Source organism: Kogia breviceps, chromosome 13 (assembly GCF_026419965.1).
Source record: "Kogia breviceps isolate mKogBre1 chromosome 13, mKogBre1 haplotype 1, whole genome shotgun sequence".
Classification (NCBI taxonomy): Eukaryota; Metazoa; Chordata; class Mammalia; order Artiodactyla; family Physeteridae; genus Kogia; species Kogia breviceps.
Genome location: NC_081322.1, coordinates 42,346,154 through 42,373,687, shown reverse-complemented (window position 1 = coordinate 42,373,687; position 27,534 = coordinate 42,346,154). Strand labels below are relative to the sequence as shown.

The following is a 27,534-nucleotide window of genomic DNA, read 5'->3' as shown; positions in this document are numbered from 1 at the left end:
GCACTGGAGAAGAGGAAGGAGAATACCAGAGGAAATGACAGAGCAAAATGAATGAAAAATACCCACACCCAGACATCCCTGTGAAAGATGATATCTTCAAGATTACAGAACAGGGCTTCCCTCGTGGCGCAGTGGTTGAGAATCTGCCTGCCAATGCAGGGGACACGGCTTCGAGCCCTGGTCTGGTAAGATCCCACATGCCGCGGAGCAACTGGGCCCGTGAGCCACAATTACTGAGTCTGCGCATCTGGAGCCTGTGCTCCGCAACGAGAGAGGCCGCGATAGTGAGGCCCGCGCACCGCAATGAAGAGTGGCCCCGCTTGCCACAACTTGAGAAAGCCCTCGCACAGAAACGAAGACCCAACACAGCCATAAAAAAATAAATTAAAAAAAAAAAAAGATTACAGAACAGACGCTAAACATTTCTATGGAAAAAAATAGGACACTTAAAAAGGGGTAAAACAGTCTTATAACACATCTGAACCACAGAATGTTAGAAAGTAGTGGGGGTAATGCCTTCATGGTTCTGAGAAAAATTAATTTTTAACTTGGAATTGTATACCCAGACCAAAAAAATAATCAAATATAAGAATGTGGAAAGCAACCAATCTAATCCTTGCTCATTTAGGAGGTCACAGACTATCTGGGAAGAAAGACAGATAAACATTATATGTATAAGATAAGCAAAGTGCAGAGAGGTCTCACAGGATGTTACCATTACGGATGAGGGGCACCCAACCTAGTCTGGGGGAGGGAAGAGAAGACTTCCTGAAAGAGATGATCCTGAGTTGAGCCTTAAACCATGAGGAAACAACTTAGTAGAGCTCTTCAATAAATTTCCTTGACTTAGATATGACTGTTAAGAGAAATTTTACCCATATTCAAATTTGACTTCCACATAGCTTATAAACTGGTAATGACTAAGGGCATAAGCATTAAAAAAGTCATGACTTTGCTTTACTAATTCCATCACATATGCAGTGAACCTGATATGCAAGATTTGCAGCTCAGTTCTCCTCACGACTAACCCATTGGGAGCTGGGCGCACCGACCTTTCCATTTAAAAAAAATAAATTTATTTATTTATTTTTGGCTGCATTGGGTCTTCGTTGTTGCGCGCGGGTTTTCTCTGGTTGCGTAGAGCAGTGGCTACTCTTTGTTGTGGTGCGGGGGCTTCTCACTGAGGTGGCTTCTCTTGTTGTGAAGCACGGGCTCTAGGTACGAGGGCTTCAGTAGTTGCAGCATGTGGGCTCGGTAGTTGTGGCTCGTGGGCTCTAGAGCACAGGCTCAGTCGTTGTGGCGCACAGGTTTAGTTGTTCCGCGGCACCTGGGATCTTCCCCCTACCAGGGTTTGAACCCGTGTCCCCTGCATTGGCAGGTGGATTCTTAACCACTGCACCACCAGGGAAATCCGACCTTGCCTTTCGACTTAAACAAACTGTTGAAACCATCACTTTATTCTTTCATTCTCTACTTATGTCAAATAAACTCATTTTTTAAATGTTTAGATCAAACTTTTCAAATTCCTTACTGGCATGTGAATAGGCCTTATTAATTTCTGGGTGGTTATCATTTATTTGTTTTTTTTGTTTAACACCTAGGGCTGGCTGCATTCTGGTGTCAGGAAACAATTCATGCTATAGTGGGGCTAAGAAGTTTAAAGAAGGAAAGGATAGGGACTTCCCCGGTGCCACAGTAGTTAAGAATCCGCCTGCCGGGCTTCCCTGGTGGCACAGTGGTTGAGAGTCTGCCTGCCAATGCAGGGGACGCGGGTTCGTGTCCCGGTCCGAGAGGATCCCGCGTGCTGCGGAGCAGCTGGGCCCGTGGGCCATGGCCGCAGGGCCTGCACGTCTGGATCCTGTGCTCCGCAGAGGGAGATGCCACAGCAGTGAGAGGCCCGCGTACCGCAAAAAAAAAAAAAAAAAATCCGCCTGCCAAAGCAGGGGACATGGGTTCGAGCCCTGGTTCGGGAAGATCCCACATGTTGCGGAGCAACTAAGCCTGTGTACCACAAGTACTGAGCCTGAGCTCTAGAGCCCACGAGCCACAACGACTGAAGCCCACGCGCCTAGAGCCCGTGCTCTGCAACAAGAGAAGCCACCTCAGTAAGAAGTACGCGCACCGCAACAAAGAGTAGCCCCCGCTCGCCGCAACTAGAGAAAGCCCGCGTGCAGCAATGAAGACCCAATGCAGCCAAAATAAATAAATAAATATATTTAAAAAATCAAATTCTTTCACAGAAAATACACGTAGCATAAAATTTATTTTTAAAAAAACAGAAACAAAAAAGAAAGCCCAGCCTGGGGATCCCAAAGATTCCCTCTCACTCCCACTGAAAGTGGTGTGAGTTAAGTCAAGGACCATTGTCTTCCTTTTTTCAGGATGGCCCCTCATTCAGACACAGTCAAAGCTCAGGCACTATCCTGGGTTGAATGGCGTCCCCCCTAAATTCATGTCCACCTGGAATCTGAGTGTGATCTTATTTGGAAATAAGGTCTTTGTAGCTGCATACAAGTTACAACAAAGACATGCTGGTTTAGGTTGGGGCCTAAATCCAATATGACCGATATCCTTTTAGGAAGAGGGGGATTTGGACACAGACACAGATGAAAGAAGGCCACGTGAAGATAGAGCCAGATATTGGAGTTATGCTGCCACAAGCCAAGGAATTTGTCAAAGCTTACCAGCAACCACCAGAATCTAATGGAGAGGCATGGAACAGATTTTCCCTTTGGGCCCCTAGAAGGAACCAACCCTCTGTACATCTTGATTTCAGACTTCTGGCCTCCAAAACTGTGAGAGAATAAATTTCTTTTGTTTTAAGACACTCAGTTTATGGTAATTTGTTACAACAGTGCTAGGAAACTGACACAGGCATCAGCCTCTTCCTGCACTCTATCAGCAGCAGGTGGGTATCCCTCCCTTAGTCTGGCCTGCATCCTCATCCAGTAGGGAAAGAGGTCTGATTCTTAATTCCATTGCTTCCCATCCTCTTCTTCAGCTTCCCTGATATTGACTCTGTACTGAAGAGACCAGAATCTGTTTCCCCAACAGCCTTTAAGCTTAGACCATCCTTATTAAAAGGAGCTTTGTTCTCAGACTTTAAATCAATGTTTAAGTAAAATGAATATGCCTTCCAGAAGAATAACAGGTATTTACATGTAAAATCTGATTGGCCAGAGAACTGTTGCTGGTTGAGTGGAAAGAGCAAAGGCAAGGAAGGCCTCTTATACATGCTGAGACAACGAACATCTCAGTGGCAGTGGCAACTATAAATTTTCTGCATTTCATAAGCCCTATGACTCTTCCCTGCACTGAGAAGGGGGAACTAGTGACTGATATCAACCACATATGAAGGAAAAAAAAGCAGAGGCGGTAATTTTAACATATAAAATAGAGTGCAACAAAGAGGATAAATGTCTCATTGGGATAATTTGATCTTGATAAATGACACTGATACTTGGCAGTGCAGTCTTTGTTCTCTATTGTCCTAGAGACTGGGGATTAAATCCTATCATTGACTGACTACACAAACTATCCTCCTGGAGCCTCAGTATTTTTATCTGTAAAATGGGGGTAATATTTACCTTCCTCCCATGGTGGTTGTAAGGATTATATATTAGCTAGCTTATATGAAATGCCTAGGATTCAGTAAATGTTAGCTCTCATTCTCAATCCACTTACTTGCCAAAATCATCATTCCTTCTTCAAGCCCCCTGCCCTTACTCCCACCGCTTTTTTCTCTCTGCATTTGATCATGCTTCCCACCTCATATAGAAATGAAAAGTTATTACAGATCTTTCTTGATTTACGATGGGGTTATGTCCTGTCAAGCCCATCGTTAAATGGAAAATATTGTTAAGTTGAAAATGCGTTTAATACACCTATCCTACTGAACATCATAGCTTAGCCTGGCCTACCTTAAATATACTCAGAACACTTACATTTGCCTAGAGTTGGGCAAAATCATCTAATGCAAAGCCTATTTTAACAAAGTGTTCAATATCTCATGTAATTTATTGAACACTGTACTGAAGAGTATTGGTTTCACCTCTTCTTTTTCCACCAGCTCTTTTCCTTCAATATATGAAAAGTTCCTATAATGAGTACCACCTCACACCGGTCAGAATGGCCATCATCAAAAAACTACAAACAATAAATGCTCGAGAGGGTGTGGAGAAAAGGGAACCCTCTTGCACTGTTCGTGGGAATGTAAATTGATACAGCCACTATGGAGAACAGTATGGAGATTCCTTAAAAAACTAAAAATAGAACTACCATATGATCCAGCAATCCCACTCCTGGGCATATACCTGGCGAAAACCATAATTGAAAAATATACATGCACCACAATGTTCATTGCAGCTATTTATAACAGCCAGGACATGGAAGCAACCTTAATGTCCATCAACAGAGGAATGGATAAAGAAGATGTGGTAAATATATACAATGGAATATTACTCAGCCATAAAAAGGAATGAAATTGTGCCATTTGCAGAGATGTGGATGGACCTAGAGACTGTCATACAGAGTGAAGTAAGTCAGAAAGAGAACAACAAATATTGTATATTAATGCTTATATGTGGAATCTAGAAAAATGGTATAGATGAACTTATTTGCAAAGTGGAAATAGAAACACAGATGTAGAGAACAAACGTATGGATACCAAAGGGGGAAGGGGGGGTGGTATGGATTGGGAGATTGGGATTGACATATATACACTACTACTATGTATAAAATAGATAACTAATGAGAACTGACTGTATAGCACAGGAAACTCTCCTCAATGCTCTGTTGTGACCTATATGGGAAGGAAATCCAAAAAAGAGGGGATATATGTATACATATAGCTGATTCACTTTGCTGTACAGCAGAAACTAACACAACACTGTAAAGCAAATATATTCCAATAAAAATATATATGAAAAGTTCCTTCCCCTTATTAAACACAAACTAATAACAAAACTCTGAACCTCCCTTGACCATGGTAGCTACAATCCTATCTATCTTTCTCCTTCTTTTTTAGCCAAGTTTCTTTTTTTAAAATTTATATTTTATTTACTTACCTTTTGAAAAGGCAGTATTTCATGGATCAAAATTCAGAAAGGTATACAGTACAAATTCTCCCTCCTACCTCTGATTCTCAAGCACAGTTTTCCTTCCTTGAGCCAACGGTTTCTTGTGGTCCTTCTAAAGATAACTCATGCATTCACAAGAAAGTATGTATTTTTTCTTTTGTATAAAAATGTTAACATATTATGGACACTCTTCTGATTCTTGCTTTTTTTTTTCACTTAAAAATATATTGATATCTTGGAGGTCTTTCCATTTCAATACCTAAACAATTTCCTCATTGATCAGGTCTTCTGAAAAGTAGATGCTAAGATGGGATTAGACCTGTAAGACACTTATTGGAGGAAATGCCTGTGAGGTAGAGAAAGGAGGGAGCTGTCAGATCGTGATGCTAATCTGCCCCTGTGAAGGAGAGAGGGAAGGAAGGAGGGTTGGGTAGGCAGTGACTCAGACTGCAACAGAGTTCGAAGAAAGTGTCAGACAGGCTTATGCCTGGGGAGTCCTTAAGCTCAACTCACCTGTCAGAGGAACTCTGCATCTTGCAGGAATGGACCTGCCTATGCAGCACTCCCAGCATAGTATCCTGCTATGGTCAGTCATAGGCTAGGAGCAACCGTTGGGGACTGTGGCCTCATTGCAAATGCAGTGGTAGATCCAGAGCTTAGCAACTGGGGCTTTCTTGCAAGGAGATCTGAGAGGCATATTTCATAGCTTTTGCATTATTTTTAGGGCTGCATAATAATCCATTGGTGCATGTGCCATAATTTATTTATCCAGTCCTTTTCTAATGAACACTTTTGTTGTTTCCCAGTCCTTTCCTAGTAGAAACAATGCTCAATGAATAACCTTAAGTTATATCATCTTGCATACATGGGGAATTCCACAAACTGGGCTCCTGGGGAAGCAGACCTTGATATGGAGATTAACATGTAATCAGTTTATTACAGAATGTTGATGGGATCAATACTTGTGGAAGGAAAAGGAAGAAAGCAGGATGGGGGAGATTGAGAAGTTGGTCTGCAATGCATTCTCAGTGACGGCCTGAGTCAGCCCAACAGGGAGTCCTGAAGATAGGATCAGAGTTGTCCTGAAGTGGGGTGAGAGGTCTTGGCTTTTATATCCATGCATTAATCAGTCATTAGATGTAGGGTGCTCCAGGAAAATGGTGAGGTGAGGTGAGCTGAGGTGGCTCTTTAGACAAGGGAATTCCTGAAGAGGGTTGACAGCTGAAGGCTGTTTGCAGCAGCACTCCCAGCAGCTTGGGGGAATAGTACATCCTTTAGTCCTGAAGGGGTGTGTGTCTAGGAAGGCTTATCAGAGCATCTGCCCCAAGGAGTATAATTGTAGGACACTGTTATGTAATTTTGATAGATATTGTCAAACTAAAATCTAATGTATGTATTGGCACATATTTTGTGAACATATACTTCCACTGGCAATGCAGGAGAATGTCTGTTTCCCCCATCCTTGGTAACAACGGTGTGGTGAAACTTTTTTTTTTTAAGATTTAATTCTGTTTATTTTTGGCTGCATCGGTCTTCCTTGCGGTGCGCAGGCTTCTCATTGCGGTGGCTTCTCTTGTTGCAGAGCACGGGCTGTAGGTGTGCAGGCTTCATAGTTGTGGCACACATGCTCAGTAGTTGTGGCTCATGGGCTCTAGACTGCAGGCTCAGTAGTTGTGGCTCACATGCTTAGTTGCTCCGCGGCATTTGGGATCTTCCTGGACCAGGGATTAAACCCATGTCCCCTGCATTGACGGGCAGATCTTAACCACTGCACCACCGAGGAAGTCCAGAAGTATTTTTTTTTGAATACACAATATTGATTACTTCTTGGCTCAAAAGTCTTCAGTGGCTTTTTATTGCCTATAGAATGAGGAAATGTAAAGCTTCTGATTGACATATATAGGTCTTCATATTCTGACCTCTGCTTATCTCTTCAGTCTCTTTTTAGCCATCATCTTTTCCTGCCTTAATCTGTAATGTTCAAGCTATTTGCATGTCAGAATATATCAGGTTCTGTCAATGATATATACACATGCCATTCTGCCAGAAATAATTCTTTGCTACTTCCCCACTTGTCCTTCAAATAAGATTAAATTTTGGCTGAAAACTACCCCCTTAATGATGCCTACCCGGACCCTTCTGGAAGTCCTCCTATTCTGCTATTGCTCTTTGTACCCACATAGTTTTTACTTTGTTTGCATGTTTATTTTTTCAATACATTTTAGTCCCTGTTGGAGAAGACCAATTTTCATCTGGTATCTCCAGCATTTACCATAGTGCCTGGAAATAACAGAAACTCAAGACACTTCATGATTTACTTCAAGATCTGAGGAAGTTTCCCAAGAAACACTGTTTTAGTAAGTAAACAATTCCCCCCACCCCACCCCCACGCCTCTCTCTAGTTTTCCAGGTTTCTTTCAAAACCTAGCAGGCGGGTCAATGCTATTAACTTTCCTTACCACTTCAGGTAGAATTGGCTATTTCCTGCTCTATGCTCCCACTGAATGTGGTGTGTAAGTCCCATCCTAGCACCAACCATGTTTAAGATTGCATCCCAAGCATTTGCTACGTTTTATGCACGCAATAATGAATCAACGTTCACCTTGATAAGGGAGACTTTCTTAAACATTCTAGGACAACGTCACCATTATGCATAAACCGTTAAAATCCTTTTACAATCCAACCCAAATGATTGTTTTCAAAACGCTGCGTTCCGCAGGCACCTTAATTGTCCTTAGACAGATGGCCAAAAGCTTGGCTGTGGGAATCACATATGGTAAGAGGAGACCATGACTAGAGCGCCAAGAAAAGGATGATTGGCTGACTAGGGCGCAGAAGTTACATGTTCACTGGCCGATGCTAGAAGTAGGAAACCGCTGAATGTTCAGCTTTTGAAATACGGTTTTTGCATCGTAAAGAAAAAAGATTATCCTATCAGGAAAAATCTAGCACATCCAATTACCAATCAAGAGTCGGAAAGAAGCCAAAGCCTGGGGATACCCACGCACCAACGAGGACGTCATTCTTTCTTCTCCACCAATGAGCGGCTGGATGGGGGCGGGTTAAGAGGCGGGACAATTGCTACAAAAAAACAAACAACAATCTTCAGTACAACTGCCCTAACCACAGTCCTTCCCTCGTAAACCGCTGGAGCAAAACTCCTGGGCAAGGCGCTTGTTAAACACTTTCCACTCTCCTTCTCGCACGGGGGTAATTATAATAGAGTACCTTCCTTGCACCAGAACAAGCGCCTTCTTTCCACCAGCTCCCACAGACTCGCAGAAAGCACACCACAACTTTGCGCTTTCTACCTTCACAAGAACTGGTGGTAGTCCAACGCTACCTGAGGGCGGTGGTCTCAGTGCGCAGGCGTACACGCTTTGTGAAGGTGGGGCTGTAGATGCCCACGGCAGCCTGGGAGTTGTATTTCCTTCAGCCGCAAAACTCAAGCCATTCCTGAGGCCTGAGGAAATACATTTCCCAGGAATCTCCGCGATCTCGGGGCGGGCGGGCTGGTTCGTTAATGAGCTCGAGGAAGCCGCGGCGCGGCCCACCAGGTTCCAAAACAAGGAAATGAAGGGGGGAGGCGGGACTGGGGGTTCCTGCGGGAGCCGCCGCCGCCGCCGCCGCTGCCGCGGAGGAGGAGGAGGAGGAGGAGGAGGTGGAGGAGGTGGTTGCAGCGGCCGCCGAGGAGTCTCTTGCTGAAGGCGGATCGCGGGGCGGCGGGCGGCGCGCGCGCGCGCCCGAGAGGTGGCCCGAGAAGTGGAGCGGCGGTCGCGGGGGGAGGAGGAGGAGGAGGGACTGAGCGGCGGCGGCCCCCGCGTTCCGGTGCCTCTATGGGGAAAGCAGACAATGGATTATGATTTCAAGGCGAAGCTGGCGGCGGAGCGGGAGCGGGTGGAGGATTTGTTTGAGTACGAAGGGTGCAAAGTGGGACGCGGCACCTACGGGCACGTCTACAAGGCGAGGCGAAAAGATGGGTAAGAGCAGGGGCGGGGGGAGTAGGCTTGCTCGGGTCCTAGCTCTGCCCGCGACCGCGCGGGATGGGTGGGTCGGAGCCGGGTCGGGCCGTGCCCGGGGGGCGAGGCGGAGGTGGTCGCGGGGCCGCGTCCCGGGGCAGACTCTGAGGGACGTGGGTTCTGCTCGCCCCCCGCGCGGCCCCGTCGCACCCCTTGAACTCCCGCGGCGCAGCCCGGTTGGGGGGCGTAGGTCCGGTCCTGCGGGGCGCCCTCCGCGCGCATGGAGCTGGCGGCGGGACTCGAGTTGGGACCTCGGTGGGAGGTGGAGTTTGTGGGTGTCTGGTCTCCAGGGGAGACGCGGAGGGCTGGGAGAGCTCCGCCGAGGAGTTGCCGCTCCGGCCTTGGGCTGGTGACGGTCGTGGTGGAACTTCCAATCGGCTGAGCGCCTCCCGGGGGCGGCGGTTTGAAACCTAGCCTTGGAGTCCGTCGGCCGGCCGTGCGTCTGGGTCTTCGCCAGCCTCACGGGTCTGAGCTGTTGGGCACCTTCGCCCTTAGGGCCAGCCAACCCGATGGCCCCTCCGCGCAGTCCCTCAGTCCCAGTCGTATACCCGGCCACTTCTCCACGCCGCTTCGCCTGCCTCAGATTTCGATTTCTCACGTTCTCAGTTCCGCACCTTCCGTCGAATGTAGGACCTTCTGAGAGATTAACCGCGTTTTGCTCGCAGAACTTCAGAGTTCGCTCTGGTAGCTCATTTTCCCGCACCTTGGGTATTCTTAGGTCCTCCACTCCATCCTCTGCCAAATGACTGCGTGCTGAGGTTTATGGGGTACCTAGATTATCCAGAACGGAATTCGAGTAACAGACCTGGGCCTGAACCTTTGTTTTCCTGGGAGTTGAGGGAGAATCGTAGGAACCCTTTAGGAAGCCCTTACTGATTGTTCTCATAGGAGAAGGAGAGCTGGACGTTGTATTGAGAATGCCTGTCCTTCGTACTGGAGGGCACACGGCTCGTACTCCAGGACAGGTGGAACCAGTTCTCTGCCTGCGAAGAGTGGGTTAAAACCATTCGTCACCTCAGGGCCCGTCCTGGCAGGAGTTCCCCTTCCCCAGAGTTAGGGAGCCCGGGAACATCTGCCTATCCCGCTTAAACTTTAAAGACGATCCAGCTATGTGGATGAGAGTTTTTAGGATCGTAGCGAAACATTTCTGAATGAACTGAATGTGAGCCACAGTGACATTAGTAAGACCTGAAGTGCTCCTTATCGTTCTGCACAGTCTCTGGGTTGATTGATGAACTCTAGGACCAAAGTAGGTAGGGGGTTTGTGTATGTGTGCGCGCGCGGGTGCGCGCGCTTGCTAATTTTATACAGGGAAGGAGCAAACACGACTTTATAAACTTTTATCATAAAGTATGGTGAAAACTACAAGGTACGTTACAAGTGTAAAGGATTATTATTGCAAATAATTTTTTCTCGTTGTAAGTGAACGGGCCCCATAGTACTCAGTTGTTTGTAAACTTTTCTCATAATTCCTTAGTTAATTGCCAGGTGTCCTTGGATGAGTCTCTTGGAATGTGAAGTACTATAATTAACTTGTGTTTTGTTTTTGGAATATCCACTCTACTTGTTATACTGGTGTTCCTGTGGGAATCTTATCATATATTTGGGGAAAGCACATCTAGCTTTCCTATTTCGGTACTGGCATTACAAAACAAATCAGAGGTGGTGTTTTTCATACTCCTCCTGCTAACTTTATATTTGGACTGGAATTTTTAAAAATGTATTTAAATTCTGTTTAAAAATTTTTTTTTTTTTTTTAGCAAGCAGCTTTTAAGAAAAGTTAAATTCTGCTTCTGAATTGTATTTGAATAGCACGGGCTACAACAAAGAACAGATAATTTAATTCCCGCTTATATTTGTTCTTTTTGAATATTTTCCCTTCTAATAAAATTCTTGATTTGAATACACTTCCTTCTTGAGTGAAATTTGTTTAATTAGAATTAATAAAGCTTCTTCAGTAGAGTAAGATCAGTTTGTATATCTTCAAAATATATGCTTTTAAAAAAAACTTTCAGGATCTGAAAGCGTTACTTTAAATCACTAAATTACATGTAAGAAAAATCAGTATAAAGGTTTTTCTTCTTGGACCAAGAGTCTAGTTGAGATTTAAGGCTTTATAGTAGACACCCATATCTCTTGTGGGTTGGTAGCAGGATTGGTTTTATGTTCATTGATACCAGCTATTTGAAAGAACAGAAAGTTTTTAGTGATGGTTCTAAACTGATACAGATTCGCATAGTAAAGGATTTTACACTCTGATCATGGTAAATTACAGTATAGCTCTTTCCAGAATTTATTTTGGTTAACTCAGATGTATAATGCTATTTTAGGGGGCAAGAGAGAAATCATGTGAGTACCCTAAAGAGGAACTATTCTGGTGTATGTAATGTAGTACATAACCCCAAAATTGTTCAGGTCTCTAGAAGAAACACTGGAAGAAGTAATGTAACCTAAAACATCATTAGAAAAGCCTCTGCTTATAGTTTAATACTAGAGTTTACAGGACCTTAGAATGTTGTTTCCCTTGAAATATGACTTTAACTTAGGCTGTATTAATTATGCTACATAAATTTATAATGGACTGGAAATGCAAGATTTACATCTGGGTTTTTCACCTTTAATAAAAATGTTGTTTGTTCCATCTTTTTGTTTTGAAGGAAGGGGGTCTTTTGACCCAACTATCCTTATTTTTTTTAAAAAAAAATCAGGCTTAGAAGTTATTCTTGAAGAGAAACCAGTTTAGAATATTTCTAGACTTTTTATGAGCAAGAATTTGTAATACAGTTTTCAACATTAGGAAAAAGTCACATAACAGTATGGTTACAAATCTCAAGACCATATTTATCAAGTTTGAGACACTTCTTGTTTTGATTGATAAAGGAATATTGTTAAAAAGTTCTTTTGTGAATAAGAGGTTCAGGCATACATGATTCCATAGACTAGTGTTATGTCTGAAAACTGTTGTACCCAACAATACTACCATTCAACTTTGCAGACATTCATTTAGTCTTTTGAACCACTCCAATAAAAGAATGCTGCTTTTTGGAGTTATTTTGAAATATAGTAATTGAAAGTGAAATGGCTGACAGAGTTATCTTACTGAGTTTCAGTTTTGCCTTAGGGTTTCGGATGAGAAGTAGTTGGTAACTGCATGTCTTAATGTCTGTCATGAATCCTTCACAATAAATGTAGTATGTTTTTAACGGGTTTTTCACATTTTGTTTGTAGTTAAAATAGATAATTGTATTTGCATTTTTTTGGAGACCTCCCAAAGATTAAAGATGTATCGCTATGATCATAGTATTTCAGAGCTTTCAGGAGTTTCAGATCATCTAGTCTAATTTCGTCTTTTTACAAATGAGAAAACCAGAGCTTTTAGAGGTTTTTTTTCATGTCCATAGTCTTGGCAAAGACAAGCCTGTAATCCAGATCTCTTGACTCTTGAGCTCTTGTATTTCCTAATGTGTTTTCCCTCCTAATACCTTGGGAGAAAAAACAAAAAAGACCACATTGCTTCCACTTTTGACAATCTTATTGTATAAACTTCTTCCATGCAAAGGGTACTACATCTGTACTGAAAAATATGGAAAAGGGAAAGTATCACATATGAGGGGCATTTTAAAAACGTAGGAGTTCAGGCCTGGAGATTCTACCACATGCAGTTGCTTCTCTTCATCTGGTTTCATCTTCAGTCTCATTACTTTTGGCCGTCATCTCTGATTTGCATAACAGCCGAATTGGTCTCTGTCATTAGTCTTCCCTCACTGTAGTCCAAGATCCAAGTTGCTGCCACTGTTACAAAATAAAATCAATCATGTCATATCTCTTCTTGTAAAGCTGTATATTCTCTGTGGCTCATACGGTTACATCAGATCTTAATTCCCTAGTTTGACGTGTAAAGCCATTTGCATTTGGATCTTAAAGTCTTTAGTCTTTACAGCCTTTACGCCTGCCACCACCTCCCTCCTTTTTTCCCCAGTGTGTTCAAGCCATATGCTTCTGTAGCATTCAACTGCTCATTTTTTTCCTAGGATTTGCTGAGTCCTTTTCATGTCTCATTTTCTTTTTCTGCACTCAAACCAGAATGGTGTTGCTCTACCATCCCTCTCTCTTCCTTCCCCCTCCCACAAACCTGGGAAATTCCTGCTCCCACTTCAATACCCAATTCAAATAGCTTTTCTTCTAGAAGCCTTCCCTTAGTTACCCAGTGTACTCATTATCTGTGTTTCTGCCCCTCTTGTTCTTATGTGTATAATATCACTGTGATATTAGTCTGCTCCATAAAATATTAACTACAAATGGATCATCATCATCCTGTTTCCAGCAACTTGACAGGGTTGGGTATGTAAGCACACTCAAAAATTGTATTAAATTTTAAAAAATGCCCTAAATTGGAAAACATATATATATTTTTTCTGTTCTGGTAAACATACTTAACTGGTGTTTTCAGTAATTGTTTTGAAAGCCTGAAATATGGGGATGTTACTTGAGATAAGCAGTTCAATGTAAATATTTATGTAACATTAACTAGGTCTAGTGTAATTTTTTCTGTAAGAAATAATGTGCTGCTTTTCAAGACAGTTGATAACATTTCTTTTAATAGTTTGATAAATAACGTGGGTAATTTTTTGAATTATTAATCACTTTTTTTCCCTCTTAGGCCAGTTATTCTAAAATTGCTAGACTGTAGTAATCTGTCTTCTGTGCTTTTACTAGCGATGTTATAGAGATGCTTAGAAAACGTCAGCATTCAAACGTATTTTAGGAAATTTTTTGATATGGATTCATGTTAAAAAAACTAAATACTTTTATCACTTAGTAAATCAGGTGGACATCAGCTTGTTTAATTGGTTCTTTATGTACTGCAAGCCTTCAAAACTTTGTTTTTGGAGCCCAGGGGAATGTTCTTTTCAATGAAATCTGATTGTCTAGAGCACTGGCTGACAAACTTTTTCTGTAAAGAGGCAGACATGAAATATTTCAGGTTTTGTGGGCCATACCTACCATCTATGTCACAATTACTTGAATCTGTCATAGTAGTGCCAAAGTATCCACAGACAATGTATAAATGAATACAAATTAGAATGTGTTCCAGGAGGAAAAAAAAAAAGGTGGTGGGCTGTATTTGGCTCACAGGCTTTAGTTTGCCAGCCTTTAGTCTAGAGCAGTGATGTCTAGTAGGACTTTCTGCAATGATGAAAATGCATCTGTGCTGTCCAGTATGGCAGCCACTAGCCACATGGTGGCTCAAGAAATGCAGTTAGTGTGACCGAGAAACTGGCTAGTAGCTACTGTATTGGACTTCTCAGGTTTAGAGTTTTTTGGAACAAGTGTCTTAGCAACACAATTTGTAAATCCATGAAGTGACCTTTTAATAAAAATGTATAGGGCTTCCCTGGTGGTGCAGTGGTTGAGAGTCCGCCTGCCGGTGCAGGGGACACAGCTTCCTGCCCCAGTCTGGGAAGATCCCACATGCTGCGGAGCGGCTAGGCCCGTGAGCCATGGCCGCCAAGCCTGCGCATCCGGACCCCGTGCTCCGCAACGGTAGAGGCCACAACAGTGAGAGGCCTGCGTACCGCAAAAAAAAAAAAAAAAGTATAAATGATGGTGTGGACAAATGCAATAGGAAAGTTTGTGTTTTTTCTTTCAAGTAATAGGAGAACATTTGAGACTGAAATAGTTTGATAAAGCAAACTAATACTTGAACTGAAAAGCTGTCAGTTTGTGAATGGAATCAATCAAGGATATTTGATTACTTTTCAAAAAAAAGTATTTCATTTTACAAAAAACATATGTGTTTAGTAAGTAGTAAATGTGTGTGCGTGAAAAAGCTTATATAATCTGGTTGCCACCCTCCATGCTTTGCCAAATCTGTAATTTGTGATACATTCAATGTGTTTGTTCCAAGTATTCTGATGCTTCAATAAATTCTTCAATGGCAAAAAAAAAAAAAAAAAAAAAAAAAAGATTATACAATGTACTGTAAGCTTTCCCTTTCCCAGTCACCCTTTTCCCTTTCTAGAGGCAACCATTCTTGGTTTTCCTTTTTATTTATTTTTTTATTTTTTATTTTTTTTTTTTTTGTGGTATGCGGGCCTCTCACTGCTGTGGCCTCTCCCGTTGCGGAGCACAGGCTCCGGACGCGCAGGCTCAGCAGCCATGGCTCACGGGCTTAGTTGCTCCGCGGCATGTGGGATCTTCCCGGACCAGGGCACGAACCCGTGACCCCTGCATCGGCAGGCGGATTCTCAACCACTGCGCCACCAGGGAAGCCCGGTTTTCCTTTTTAGAGAGATTTTCTCTGGGGGGGTGTGTGTTTAATGATAAATGGTAGTGTGCTATACTGTTCCTGCTGTATATTTTTTAACCTTGTATATAACCTTGAAGATCATTACATATCTTATGTACAGAGATGCCTAGTTCCTTATAATAGTTTCATTATATTACATTGTATTGACTTACATACATTTAACTATCCCTCTTGATGGGCATTTAGGCTGTCTCCAGTCTTTTGCTAGTACACTGTGGTGAATATCCTTAGTAGGTACAGTATTTTGTGCATATTAGTATCGCTGTAAGTTATGTTTCTAAAAGCTGCTTACTTTTGGAAGTAATGTGTTGAAATGATGCAAATATGGTGATGTACCCAATATAAATCTCTAAAGATTGGAGACAGGAGGGCTGAGAATAAGGAAGAGAAATGTTAAGGCTTTAAAAAGAATCATTATTAATACATACATAATATGAGTTATGTAATACATAATACATAAAATGAGTTCTAAATTATTAGTTTGCATAGGAAATGCAAGTTACTGTTTTAGCAGCATGGGAAATACATGTCAGTTTTAGATAGGAAAAAAGTAAATCAATGGAAAGGGTTTTTTAGTATAATGGATGTCAATATTGATGAATTAAGAATTTTTACTTTTGTGTATTATATTTTTGAACTGGATAAAAAGTTAATATGTGATGTTAAATTGTGTGTTTTGCAAAATTCTGAAGTAGTGTAGTGTGGGTTAGACATCAATATAGAAGGCTTGAAGGCAATATATTGCAATTTGGAATTTTCTTGGTGGTAAAATGATTAGACTAAGAGTATTCGACTAATGTGTTTTTAAAGATCAACTTGTTTGTTATCTTGTGATATTGTGACTATATAATTTAGTGCAGCTTTGGATTCCAAAATAAAAGGACACTGAACATTTTGAATTACCAGCATGACTATTTCTTTGAAAACAGGTAGTTTTTAAGGTTTAGAACCATAAAGAGGTAGCTAACAGAGCTATTTAAAGATTTTTGTCCATTTATAAATAGCTGAGAGTCCAACACTTCCTGTAATAGCCATTTTGAGCATGCATTGTGTAGGATAAAAGAGAATCTCGAGAGAGAGGACAGGATGTAATTCAAGATACAAGTGTGCAGCAGTAGTTTTTTATTGAGGGTGTGAGTTCTTATACTGAAGTGGGTGATGGATCAAAGAGAAGTAACCTGTAAAGTCCTCAAATAATTTATGTCCTTATAAAATATCTTTAATTTCTAATAGTGTCAGCCTTTCTAAAGGAAAAATATACCCTCCTTACAGAGGCTTTGAACTTGTATATTTTCTATTTAAAAATATTATTTCAATGAGACTTTGTGGTTGATCTCAGTTACTAAGATGAATGTGATCAGCATATGGATTTAATTACCAGCTAGGCGAGCTAACTGTTTTGTTCTGTGATCACAGACCAAAGCCCTGTCATGCAAACTTTTGCAGATATCTATAGATATTTACATTTGGACAGAAAGGTAAGTCTGTGGCTGCTGGAAAAATAAGGTAAAACTTTCACCTCATAGGTGGGTTAGTTGCATCTTTCTGTAGAAAAGTTATTTTAGTTATGATTGTTAAATAAGCTCATTGGTGAGAGACCTAAGCAGTTTGAGGCACAAACTATTGTTGCTTTTTACAAAAGTTAGTTTCCTTTTCCCCTTTCCCTTTTACAATCATATTTGCATTAAAAAAATTAATTAAGTAACTTATTTTTGGCTGCATTGGGTCTTTGTTGCTGCGTGCAGGAGTTCTCTAGTTGCAGCAAGCAGGGGCTAGTCTTCCTTGTGGTGCGTGGGCTTCAGACTGCGGTGACTTCTCTTGTTGCAGAGCACGAGCTCTAGGCGTGCAGGCTTCAGTAGTTGTGGCATGCAGGCTTAGTAGTTGTAGCTCGCGGGTTTTAGAGCGCAGGCTCAGTAGTTGTGGCACATGGGCTTATTTGTTTCACGGCATGTGGGATCTTCCCGAACCAGGGATCGAACCTGTGTCCCCTGTATTGGCAGGTGGATTCTTAACCATTGTGCTACCAGGGAAGTCCCGAGTGACTTAAACCTGGGTGAATCCCATTGTTTTGGATTTTGGTGCAAATTATAAAACTGTTTGTGACCTTCCTTTCTTCTGGAAATTTATATGTAATTTGAGCTTGTGTAATTTAGAAAACCAAAGTTCTATTAACTAAGTTCTCAGCAATCTTTTCACCTTTATAGTATATTTGTATCAAAGTGGAAATATTTTTATTTTTATGCTATTAATATTTATCAAATTGGACTTCCCTGGTGGCACAGTGGTTAAGAATCCACCTGCCAAGGCAGGGGACATCGGTTCGATCCCTGGTCTGGGAAGAGCCCACATGCCACAGAGCAACTAAGTCTGTGCGCTACAACTAATGAGCCTGCACTCTAGAACCTGCAAGCCACAACTACTGAGCTGTCGTGCCACAACTGCTGAAGCCCGTGCTCCCAGAGCCTGTGCTCCGCCACAAGAGAAGCCACTGCAATGAAGAGTAGCCGCTGTTCGCCACAACTAGAGAAAGCCTGCGTGCAGCAATGAAGACCCAATGCAACCAAAAATTAAAAAAAAAAATTTATCAAATAATAGTTGCACATGATTAAAAAACTCCAACAGTACTTCCTTCTCACTGCCCACTCCCAAGCCCCCTTCACTTCTCAGAGATAACCAGTGTTAACTGTTTCTGTTGTAAGTTTTGCTGCTGCTTACCATTATAACTTTTTTTTTTTTTTTGCGGTACGCTCACTGTTGTGGCCTCTCCCGTTGCGGAGCATGGGCTCCGGACGCGCAGGCTCAGCGGCCATGGCTCACAGGCCTAGCCGCTCCACGGCATGTGGGATCTTCCCGGACCAGGGCACGAACACGTGTCCCCTGCATCGGCAGGTGGACTCTCAACCACTGCGCCACCAGGGAAGCCCTACCATTATAACTTTAAGTAGCATACGTATAATTCTGTCTTGATTTATCAACTTTTGGCAGTCTCTGTTGACTTTCCATTAGAAAAGCTGAGCAATTTTGTGAGATTTCACTGTCCCCTGTTTTCCTTTTTCCCATCTCAACCTTCAAATTTATTGCCTTTGTTATTTAAATTTTTTTGTGGTGAATACTTTTATGACTTTAAACTATAAACTTAAATTTTTCTTGGTTTGTCAATTCAGATATTATCTGTGGTTTTCTTCGTGTGAATGTTAAGGAAAGTTACAATTTTTTTTCCTGTTCTTTTTCTCCATCTCCTGACTTTTAAAGTATAATTTTTATAGCTTTCTAGTTTATCCATGGCTTTTTGTCTATGGGTTGAATTAAAAAAGTGAACACTGGAAACCATTCAGCAGCTTTAAAATACTATGATTATGAAATTATTTATTGCTGAATGAATTAGTATATTGAGACCCATAGAGAACGAAATGTAGGCTTGTGTACCAAATAAGTGCTGCTTGAAACAGTCCTCCAGGTATTAATGCCCAATGGATCTTCCTTATTTTGCCCTTTTTTCAAGTCTTCTGGGTCATACTCAGCTAGCAGTTTTTCTTCATATCTCATGGTTGGTTTTTCTTGGATTCTTTTTTGTTGTTGTTGGTTAGTTGAGGATATCTTTTTAAGTACTTTTTTCATATAGGATGTATAGATTTTCTGAGTTCTTGCATGTCTGATAGTGTTTTTTGTCTTCAGACTTGATTGATAGTTGGGCTGAATATAGAATTCTATATTAAGAATATTTTTTTTCTCAGAATGCAAAACTATTGCTTCATGGCTTCTGGCATTTCTTGTTGCTCATGGGAAGTTTCTTTCTGGAAACTTGTTTTTTTCCTCTATGGAACTCTTAGGAGTTTTCACTTGATCCATTCATTCTAAAGTTTCACCAAAGTCTGTCTTGAAAGTGTAAGTCTTTTTTTTTTTCCCTTCATTTATCTAGCTTTGTTTCTTTTGGTTTGTGTCTTTTACACATTATTTATTTTTTGAATAGATGATCTATGAACATAACTTCAACTTCGAAAGTTAAAAGGTGGTATTCAATAGCTTTAGTAGCATTCCTCCTACCTTCATGCCTTCACTTCCCTTTTCCAATCCTGTCAGTTTCTTATGGATCTTTTAAGTGGGCCCTTTTGTCTTTGATTTAGGGCAATTTTTATCTCCTGTTATTTAGTTCTTCTGTTGCCTCTTTTGTTCTCTTCTTCAGGTATGCTTATTAAGAAATGTTGACCTTTTTATGCACTATATTCCCTGTCTCAAATTCATTCTCAAAATTTTCAACTCCTTCTCATCTACATTCTGGATGATTTCTTTTATTTAATTTTCTAGATTACCAATTTGGTCTTTTATTCAGCATGAACTGGATTCAGGAGTCTGCCTGAATCCAATAAGGCATTGTTTTAATAAAATAAGTAAATTCCCTATTTATATTTAGGTTGTTTCTAATGTTTCACCATTATAAGCAGTTCTTCAGTGATTTTTTGGTTCTTTTTGCTATTTTTAGCTTTTCCTTCTTATTTTTCTTATAATCTGAGTGCTAGACCAAGACAATGGGAACATTTCCTGTTTTTACTCATAGAGAAATTATATTTTACTTATCAATATGTAGGGAATTATAATCAATATAATAACTTATTGAATTCTACTTTGTGTCTGATGCTGTGCTAGCTGCAAATTTGAGGCCCCTGTGTTTATAATATAGTTGGAAGGATTGAAACAAAATCTCTGGTTCACACTTTCCTAAATTTGTAAAAGCTGGTTATAATTCTTTAAAAATTTTCTTACTCAAATAGCTATCAAGGGCACAACAGAGGTCAGTCAGGATAGGCAGATGCACTAGTATAAGGGATTGCTGAAAGGGGAAAGGGACCATTAGAAATGTCAGTCAGCAAAGACTAACACTTTTTTTTCCTTGGCCGTGCCTTATGGCTTGTGGGATCTTAGTTCCCTGACCAGGGATTGAACCCAGGCCCTCAGCAGTGAAAGTGCGGAGTCCTAACCACTGGACCACCAGGGAATTCCCTCTTTGTTCCTTTTCTGACATTCTAGTCTTAGCTAAGGTGATCATTTACTTGCTGGTAGTGGCTGCAAACATGTATTTAAAACTTTTGAGAGAATACAGTGCTCCAAGGAGACTACTATAGTTATTTATATAAGCAGGATAATTCCCAGTGTCTGGAGTGTACTTCAGACCCGTGGTCCCCAAGACCCAAACCAATCAGAATCAAATAAGTCAAAGAAAGACTATTAAATAAGTAACTTTCTTAAGACAATTGGCTTGTTTAGTGATCTTATGTAGCTGGGTCTCAATTTTCCCAGAAGTGTCAATCCAAGTCCAGCAAGTGGTGTTTGGCCATGTCATAGATACCTCCTTCCTCAGTTAAAAGATAATCAAGGGTTATCCTGTTATCAAGAACAACCTGGCCAGAGAGTCTAGAGATTTTTGTTGGACAGCTGTTGCTTTAGCAGTAGTTTCTGCAGTATCTTTAACAGTTAAGGAGAGCTTCTTGACCATAGCCTCATTTGTAGTTACTTCTAGCCAAGGGAGGAAGGATCTGCCAAAGGAAGCGAATTTGAATCATGAATGCCTACTGATAATTTAAAATTTAAGGTTTCTGTAGACCACAGAGGCAGTTTTATTCTGGTTACCTTCCCTTGTGTCCCTTTCTTTGTAAAGAGCCTAAATACAGGTTTTCCTGTATTTAGGCTCTTTACAAAGGGGGGGTTTAACCAGAGACAGGGAAATAAACCCCCAAATTTAGGGAGTATGACATGATAGAGGGGGACTGAGTTTGTTCCAAGAAAGTGAGGCATTGGACATCAGGGAGAATTTTGTGACAGGCAGAACTATATGATCACCAGAATCATGGCAAATTCAACAGTCATTTGGAAGTTGGATTGCAGTGGCCTGGGGTATGTAGACAATGGCATTTTATTTCCACGCCAGAGCATGGTAAAAAGTGTACAAAAGAATCATAAATACCTTCATGGTGTAAGAATTAGGAAAAGGATGGTCATAGAGGGGAGGAGGAATGGAAAGAAACTTTCCTCATCTGACGTTTTAGGAGGAAGCGGTCTACATAGATGTTGGCTACTTTGTTCCTTAGTCATTTTGATTTCGAAGCCTCCAGCGTTTGCACAGGACAAGGTGTCAGGTGGAACCTTCTTCAGTTGTAAAATATGTACCCAGGGTTTGACACCTTATAATTTGCAGTGGTGTCAGTGGTAAAGAGTTCTTGGTAGGGTCCTTTCCATGAGTCTCACTTTTGCAAAAGCATCATAGTAAAACAGTAACTGTCTGTAAGTGAAGGAAGACTTAAAAATGTCCATTGCTAAAGATGTGATGAGAGTTCATTATTGACAAGGAAATTTGGTTATTTCTGTGGCACAAAACATTTTAAGATTATAGCTAGAATTATAATCTTGCGACTAATAATATTCTACTAGGGCATATCAGGTTTCTAAGAATTTCATAACAATTTCTAGAACACTTATCTTGATACAAAGTTTAGCATTACTTCTTACTTGACAATGCTTCCCATGTAATTTAACATATCGAATAAGCCTAACTAGTTTAATATCTCTCTTTTTATGAGGAGAGAGAACAAATTTTTTTGAGATGATCCAGGGGCCCTCTGGAAAATCCCAAAGTTAGTTGGAGGTCAAAAAGACCATTTAGAATTCAATATTGGGGAGTTTCTCAAAATATCAAAAGATTTTGAACACTTGACTAAAACAGATCACAGATCATTATGAAACAGTAATTATCCATTTAACCAAAGTGACAATTAAGGATTTCAAAGGCAAATACAGAAGACTACAGTTCTGAGCAAAACTTTAATATTGAGAAAACTAGCTCTTTTCAAGTAATCAAAGACCTGGTGATAAAGATAACACGAAGCACAGGAAATTATTTTGATAAAACACAAAATTGTTACTTTCTAGGCAGATTACTTAAAAACAGAAACCTTTCACAATAGCTTATCAAGAGCAGACCATTAGTCCAATGAAGCTTTCTCTTTTTAGCAGATGAAAGAAAATTAAGTTTTAGTTTTATGTAAGTACAGTATAGGCATTAAAGCTTATTTTTAAAACTGTTATAATAATAATTCTATTTTTAGCCAGTTTGACCACACAAGATTCCTGTTCTCTCTCCCTCTTTGTCTGTCTCCTTCTCTGTCTCCTCAACTTTTTGTGTCCATAATTTGTCCCTTTTTCTTTTCTTTCCCATTCTGAAGTAACCATCTATACCTGAGGACAACATTACCTTCTTTTAACCAAAATACATCTCCCTTCTCCTACATTTTCTTTTTGAAAACACACATCCTACTTTCCTTGCATACAGAGATGTTTCCCTTATTATTTCTAGTCATTTTAATTATATTAGAATTTTTAATCCTTAAAAACCAGATTTCCAGTGAAAATTAAGAAGTAAACAATTGTGAACTGTTACTGGCAAATTTATGAATACATTTCATAATTTCTTAAGCATATTCCTCCTCATATTAAATTATACAATGTGACACAAAACATTTTTAATAAAAGACCCAAATATTTTTAGTTCCTCTGTGAAAGGAAGCCCAAATTTGGTAAACCTATGTTCAGTAACTAATGTTTTAGTATTTTATCTTATTTGGAAATGGTCTAGATATTCTGTGAATATCCATCATTTAACTTTCTCAGTATATCTTAAAGATTTCAAGTAACCAAAGAGATTTTTATTTATTTATTTATTTTTATTAAGTTTTATTGAAGTATAGTTGCTTTACAATGTGTTAGTTACTGAAAAGATTTTGGAAACTATTTTTAAGTACATACACCATAAAGCACAATTATTGTTGAAGTTTATTTACAAACTTACATCTATTTATGTCACTTGTTCTTAACAATTAAGTTTAGATTACTCATGAGAATTTCATGAGACATTAACAGCTAACTATCATCTTAAGTTACCTTTCTTGCTGACAAATTCTGTAGCAGATAACATGAGCTTGACTTTTGGTACACCTTTGTAGAGTAAGTTTTATATTTAATGTTGGTAACTCTAAGGACTTGCCTGTTTTAATTAAACCAACAAACTTACACTGGCTTTTATTTACTAAAGATTTATTCTAGATCACATGAACTTGAAAAACGTGGGTTTTTAAATTTCTGAACGCATACTTGATTTACATAGCACTTGTTTGTTTTTAAGCCAATTAAATAGAGCTTTTTACAAATTAATTTTAGCAATATCATCCGAAGGTAGGAAAATATCACCCATCTATAACATACACGTGTGGACATTCATAAACATTCAGACTGCAAACAGATCTTGTAGCTTCTGTTCCAACATTTTAGCTATGAGATAGGTATGATAATGCAAAAATCAGTAGATTATAAAAGAACAGTTGGGTCCAAATTGTGTTTCTGGCAGATGGAATAAGTTAAGGTTACCTGCTCAGATGCTTAAACTTTTCACTAATATTTGTGGAAAAGACACTTAGGATTTTTCATTCGCCTAGTTTCCAGATAACATTTCACCCCCTTTTTTTCTTTCCTTCTGATAAGAACTACCTCCCTGAAGTTCACATTTCAAAGACAGGGCCTTCAGTTTCTAGAGAAGACCAGGCAGAACATTTATATCTTTTTTTTTTTTTTTTTTAAGAACATTTATATCTTGAAGGCACAGAGAAAGAATGAAAGTTCCTCCTAGAAGGACTTTTGTTTCCTAAGGCCAGAATGTTAATAATACCTATAAACCTTTTGAGATGAATAGAGGAGGTTTTGGGATTGGTTAAAAAGGATAGGTAGGTTTTGAATTTCTTCTAGAGCTGCATTTTATAAGACGAGGACAGTTATTTTTAATTCCTTGAAGAATTGAGTTGCAGCCAAAATGACTTCAAAGGGCTGACCTTCCCATCTGACTGCATTATTTTCAATTTGCTTCTTTATGTCAGGGAGAAGATCTTCAACTAAGATAGAAATCAAAAGATTCCTGTGTTCTAGATCTAGACCTGTTTGCCTTTGGAGTAGTTTTCCCCACTCTGGGGACATAGTTTCCTTTCATTTCAGCTTAGGGGAGAAGGCCTAAAGGAAAGTTCCTGTCAGGCTTTGAATATCAGCTTACAATTTGGCCAACTTCTGACCACAGAGCTACTTTAAAAAAATCCTTTCAAATATCTTATCAGGTTTCAATTGGGACTAACAGTAAATATTCCTGGCAGTGTTGGACAACCCCTTGGACTCAAGAGGCATCTCCAAAGAGGGTGCAAAATATACTACCTTTTCAAGAGCCTGAGTCACTCTCAAAGATACCCAGAAGGAAGAAAGAAAGACTTAGACAATTCTCAGGACAAAAAAAGAGACACACAAGAAGGCAATAGGTGTCTCTAGGAGAGAACGGATTAATAACCAGTGGGTGTGGATTTGGAAAGGAAGGGACAACATGAAATTTTACCTTTCTCTCTCTGGCACTACAAGCATATATTCAGGAGAGCTGACTCTGGTAAGATTCTCATCCTTTGCCAGGTTCTGACGATTTTCCCAGGATCCCATCTGCAGACTTCAGAGTGGGGGTTAAAGTAGAGAGTGTACCTTTGGTATCTACCAGAATTTGACAAGATTTTCCATTAATTTTACTTTTAGTTCCCCATTGGATGTTTAAGGGAATAACCAGAAAATCCCCCAGAATCTTGTCAACCCTGAGAGAGGCCCACATGGGGGGCCCACCTTTTTTTTTTTTTTTTTTTTTTTTTTTTTTTTTTTTTTTTAGTGGTATGCAGGCCTCTCACTGTTGTGGCCTCTCCCGTTGCGGAGCACAGGCTCCGGACGCGCAGGCTCAGCGGCCATGGCTCACGGGCCTAGCTGCTCCGCAGCATGTGGGATCTTCCCGGACCGGGGCACGAACCCGTGTCCCCTTCATTGGCAGGTGGACTCTCAACCACTGTGCCACCAGGGAAGCCCGGGGGCCCACTTTGAGGGTAAATATGGGGGTGTCTGTAAGGCCACTAATTGGGAGACTTCTGTTTATAGTCTTGTAGTCTCTTCAGAGTGGAAAGATGATTCAGACAGAGGATTAGTAGAATGAGTGCTCAAGTAAAGTAGGATAGAGGTGAGTAGTAGGAGTAGGATAGAGGGGAGTAGTAGGAGTCACGTAAGTCTTGTAGTCTTGTTTTAGGTACTTCTTGTGTCTTTAATTTTTCATTAGCATTTTACTATAAGTCTTTCAATGAAGCTATTTTACAATATTCATTTATGTATTTATTTGGCTGCATTGGGTCTTAGTTGTGGCCTGCAGGATCTTTAGTTGCGGCATATGGGATCTTTTAGTTGTGGCCTGCAAGCTCCTTAGTTGTGGCATGTGGGATCTAGTTCCCTGACCACGGATTGAACCCGGGGCTTCCTGCATTGGGAGCGTGGAGTCTTAGCCAGTGGACCACCAGGGAAGTCCCCTCAATGAAGCTGTTTTAGTATCTTGAAGCCTTTGGGAAGCTTCTGCATGTTAATTAAAATAGGTATCCCATTCTGTTTGTTTGCTTTGGAGTCCTTGCTTTCAACTGCACTTTTTAAATGATTGATCTTGTTTAGTTGGAATGTTCCCCTTAATGACCATTATAATTCTAGGTTGTCTTAGTAAGATTTTTCCATTTTTGTAGATATCAACAGCTTCCAGGACCATAGTTATTAGAATTAAAATAAGCAGTTATATCAGAAGGTGATGTGCTCAATCCTTTGAAACTTGAGGATCCTATTTCTTTACCTACACTTTGGGTCTCTCGGAGCAAATTCATACCTAAGAGGGATGTGCTGCTTGGTTGGGGATTTTGTGATGTTTTACAGTGTATCTTGTTGCACAGAAATTCTCTTGAGGTTGGTGGGTGACCTAGTGTTAATCTAACCTGTTCTATGACCAACTTATTCTAGCATGGGTGTCTTAGAGCAGTGAGTACTCTAACAACTTTTAAGTACCTGACCTGTACCCAGCAGTGTTGTCGCTTTGGCTTCTGAGATTCCCATTCACCGTAGATCTGTTATTCCTTTACCTCATGTGCATGGTAACAGAAACCAACAGTAACCAAGGAAATGGAACTGTGGACACCAGCAGCAGTAACCAAAGAGTTGGTATTGTGGACTTGCCAAGAGAAGGCCTTAGATGTTCCTAAGTGAAACTGTTGGTAGTTCCTAAAGTAGAATTTTGGACTGAACAAGTAGATCCCAACAAATGGGCACTGTGGACTAACCAAGGGCTAGGGACTCGGGTTCCAGGTGGAACTGTCTGGCAGCTCAAGCTGACCCTCTAAGCCTTGGACTGGGAAGCCAGTTAGATTGGGAGCTCAACACAAAGAGAAAAGAGCTCAGAACCAAGAGGAGCTTACCGATGGCTCTTGGAAAGACACAGAACTCAAAGGGTTCACAGTACCAAATCCTGTTTCTCATCCATGAAGTCATCAGAAGTCTCCTTTGGATCTCATCACTGCCACCAAACTTGTTTAAAAACAAAATTCAATTGAGTATATTTAAAAAATCTTATTGGATTTATTCAGTGATTCATGAATTGGGCAGCATTCAATCTTAACAGAAAGGAGCTCTAAGGAGCTGTACAAATGAAAGACTTTTATAAGCAGAAGGCAGCAGGAACAAGGGCATTATACTAGGCAAATAAGCAGATTGGTTATGGCAAGGTCACTTTCCTTTAGGGGCTGGCAGGGGTCTCTCAGGCAGATTACCTAACTAGTGCTGATCAAGTGATTCCTGATTGACTCATTTTAACATTCCATTTCTGGGTTGGGGGGTGCAAAATTGTAATTAAGTCTCGGTTTGTTAGTGTGGGGCTTAGCATAAGTGACTATTTTGGGCCTTTTGTCTTATTTTTTTACAAAACTTAGTTATTACCAAAGTGCTTAATGATAAATACAGTTAATGAAGTATCACTGTCTCACACTATGTAAAGACTTTACATAATTAACCAATACAAATTTTGTAGACCTTTAAGTCCATATAAATATAAAGGTGTAAAATTTAGATGGGTAAAGATGGGCTTTTATTTTTTTTATTTTTATTTTTTTTTGTGGTACGCGGGCCTCTCACTGTTGTGGCCTCTCCCGTTGCGGAGCACAGGCTCCGCAGCCATGGCTCACGGGCCCAGCCGCTCCGCGGCGGCATGTGGGAT

General features: G+C 40.5%; 1 protein-coding gene and 1 non-coding gene across 4 annotated transcripts in view; one reads left to right on the top strand and one right to left on the bottom strand.

Moving 5' to 3' along the window:
• The first annotated feature begins 8,808 nt into the window (after nt 1-8,808).
• The window catches only part of CDK19 (cyclin dependent kinase 19), a 182,709-nt gene continuing 163,983 nt past the window's right edge, over nt 8,809-27,534 (top strand). The window contains exon 1 of one of the 3 annotated variants that reach the window (XM_059083624.2): nt 8,809-9,058. In XM_059083624.2, the coding sequence (XP_058939607.1) occupies nt 8,931-9,058 (128 nt within the window). In that variant the 5' untranslated portion in view covers nt 8,809-8,930. The remainder of the gene's footprint in view (nt 9,059-27,534) is intronic. The other 2 variants (XR_010836256.1, XM_067011657.1) reach the window with 2 other exon arrangements.
• On the bottom strand, nt 20,328-20,400 carry TRNAE-UUC (transfer RNA glutamic acid (anticodon UUC)). The gene has a single exon. It is a non-coding gene; the product is annotated as a tRNA-Glu (tRNA).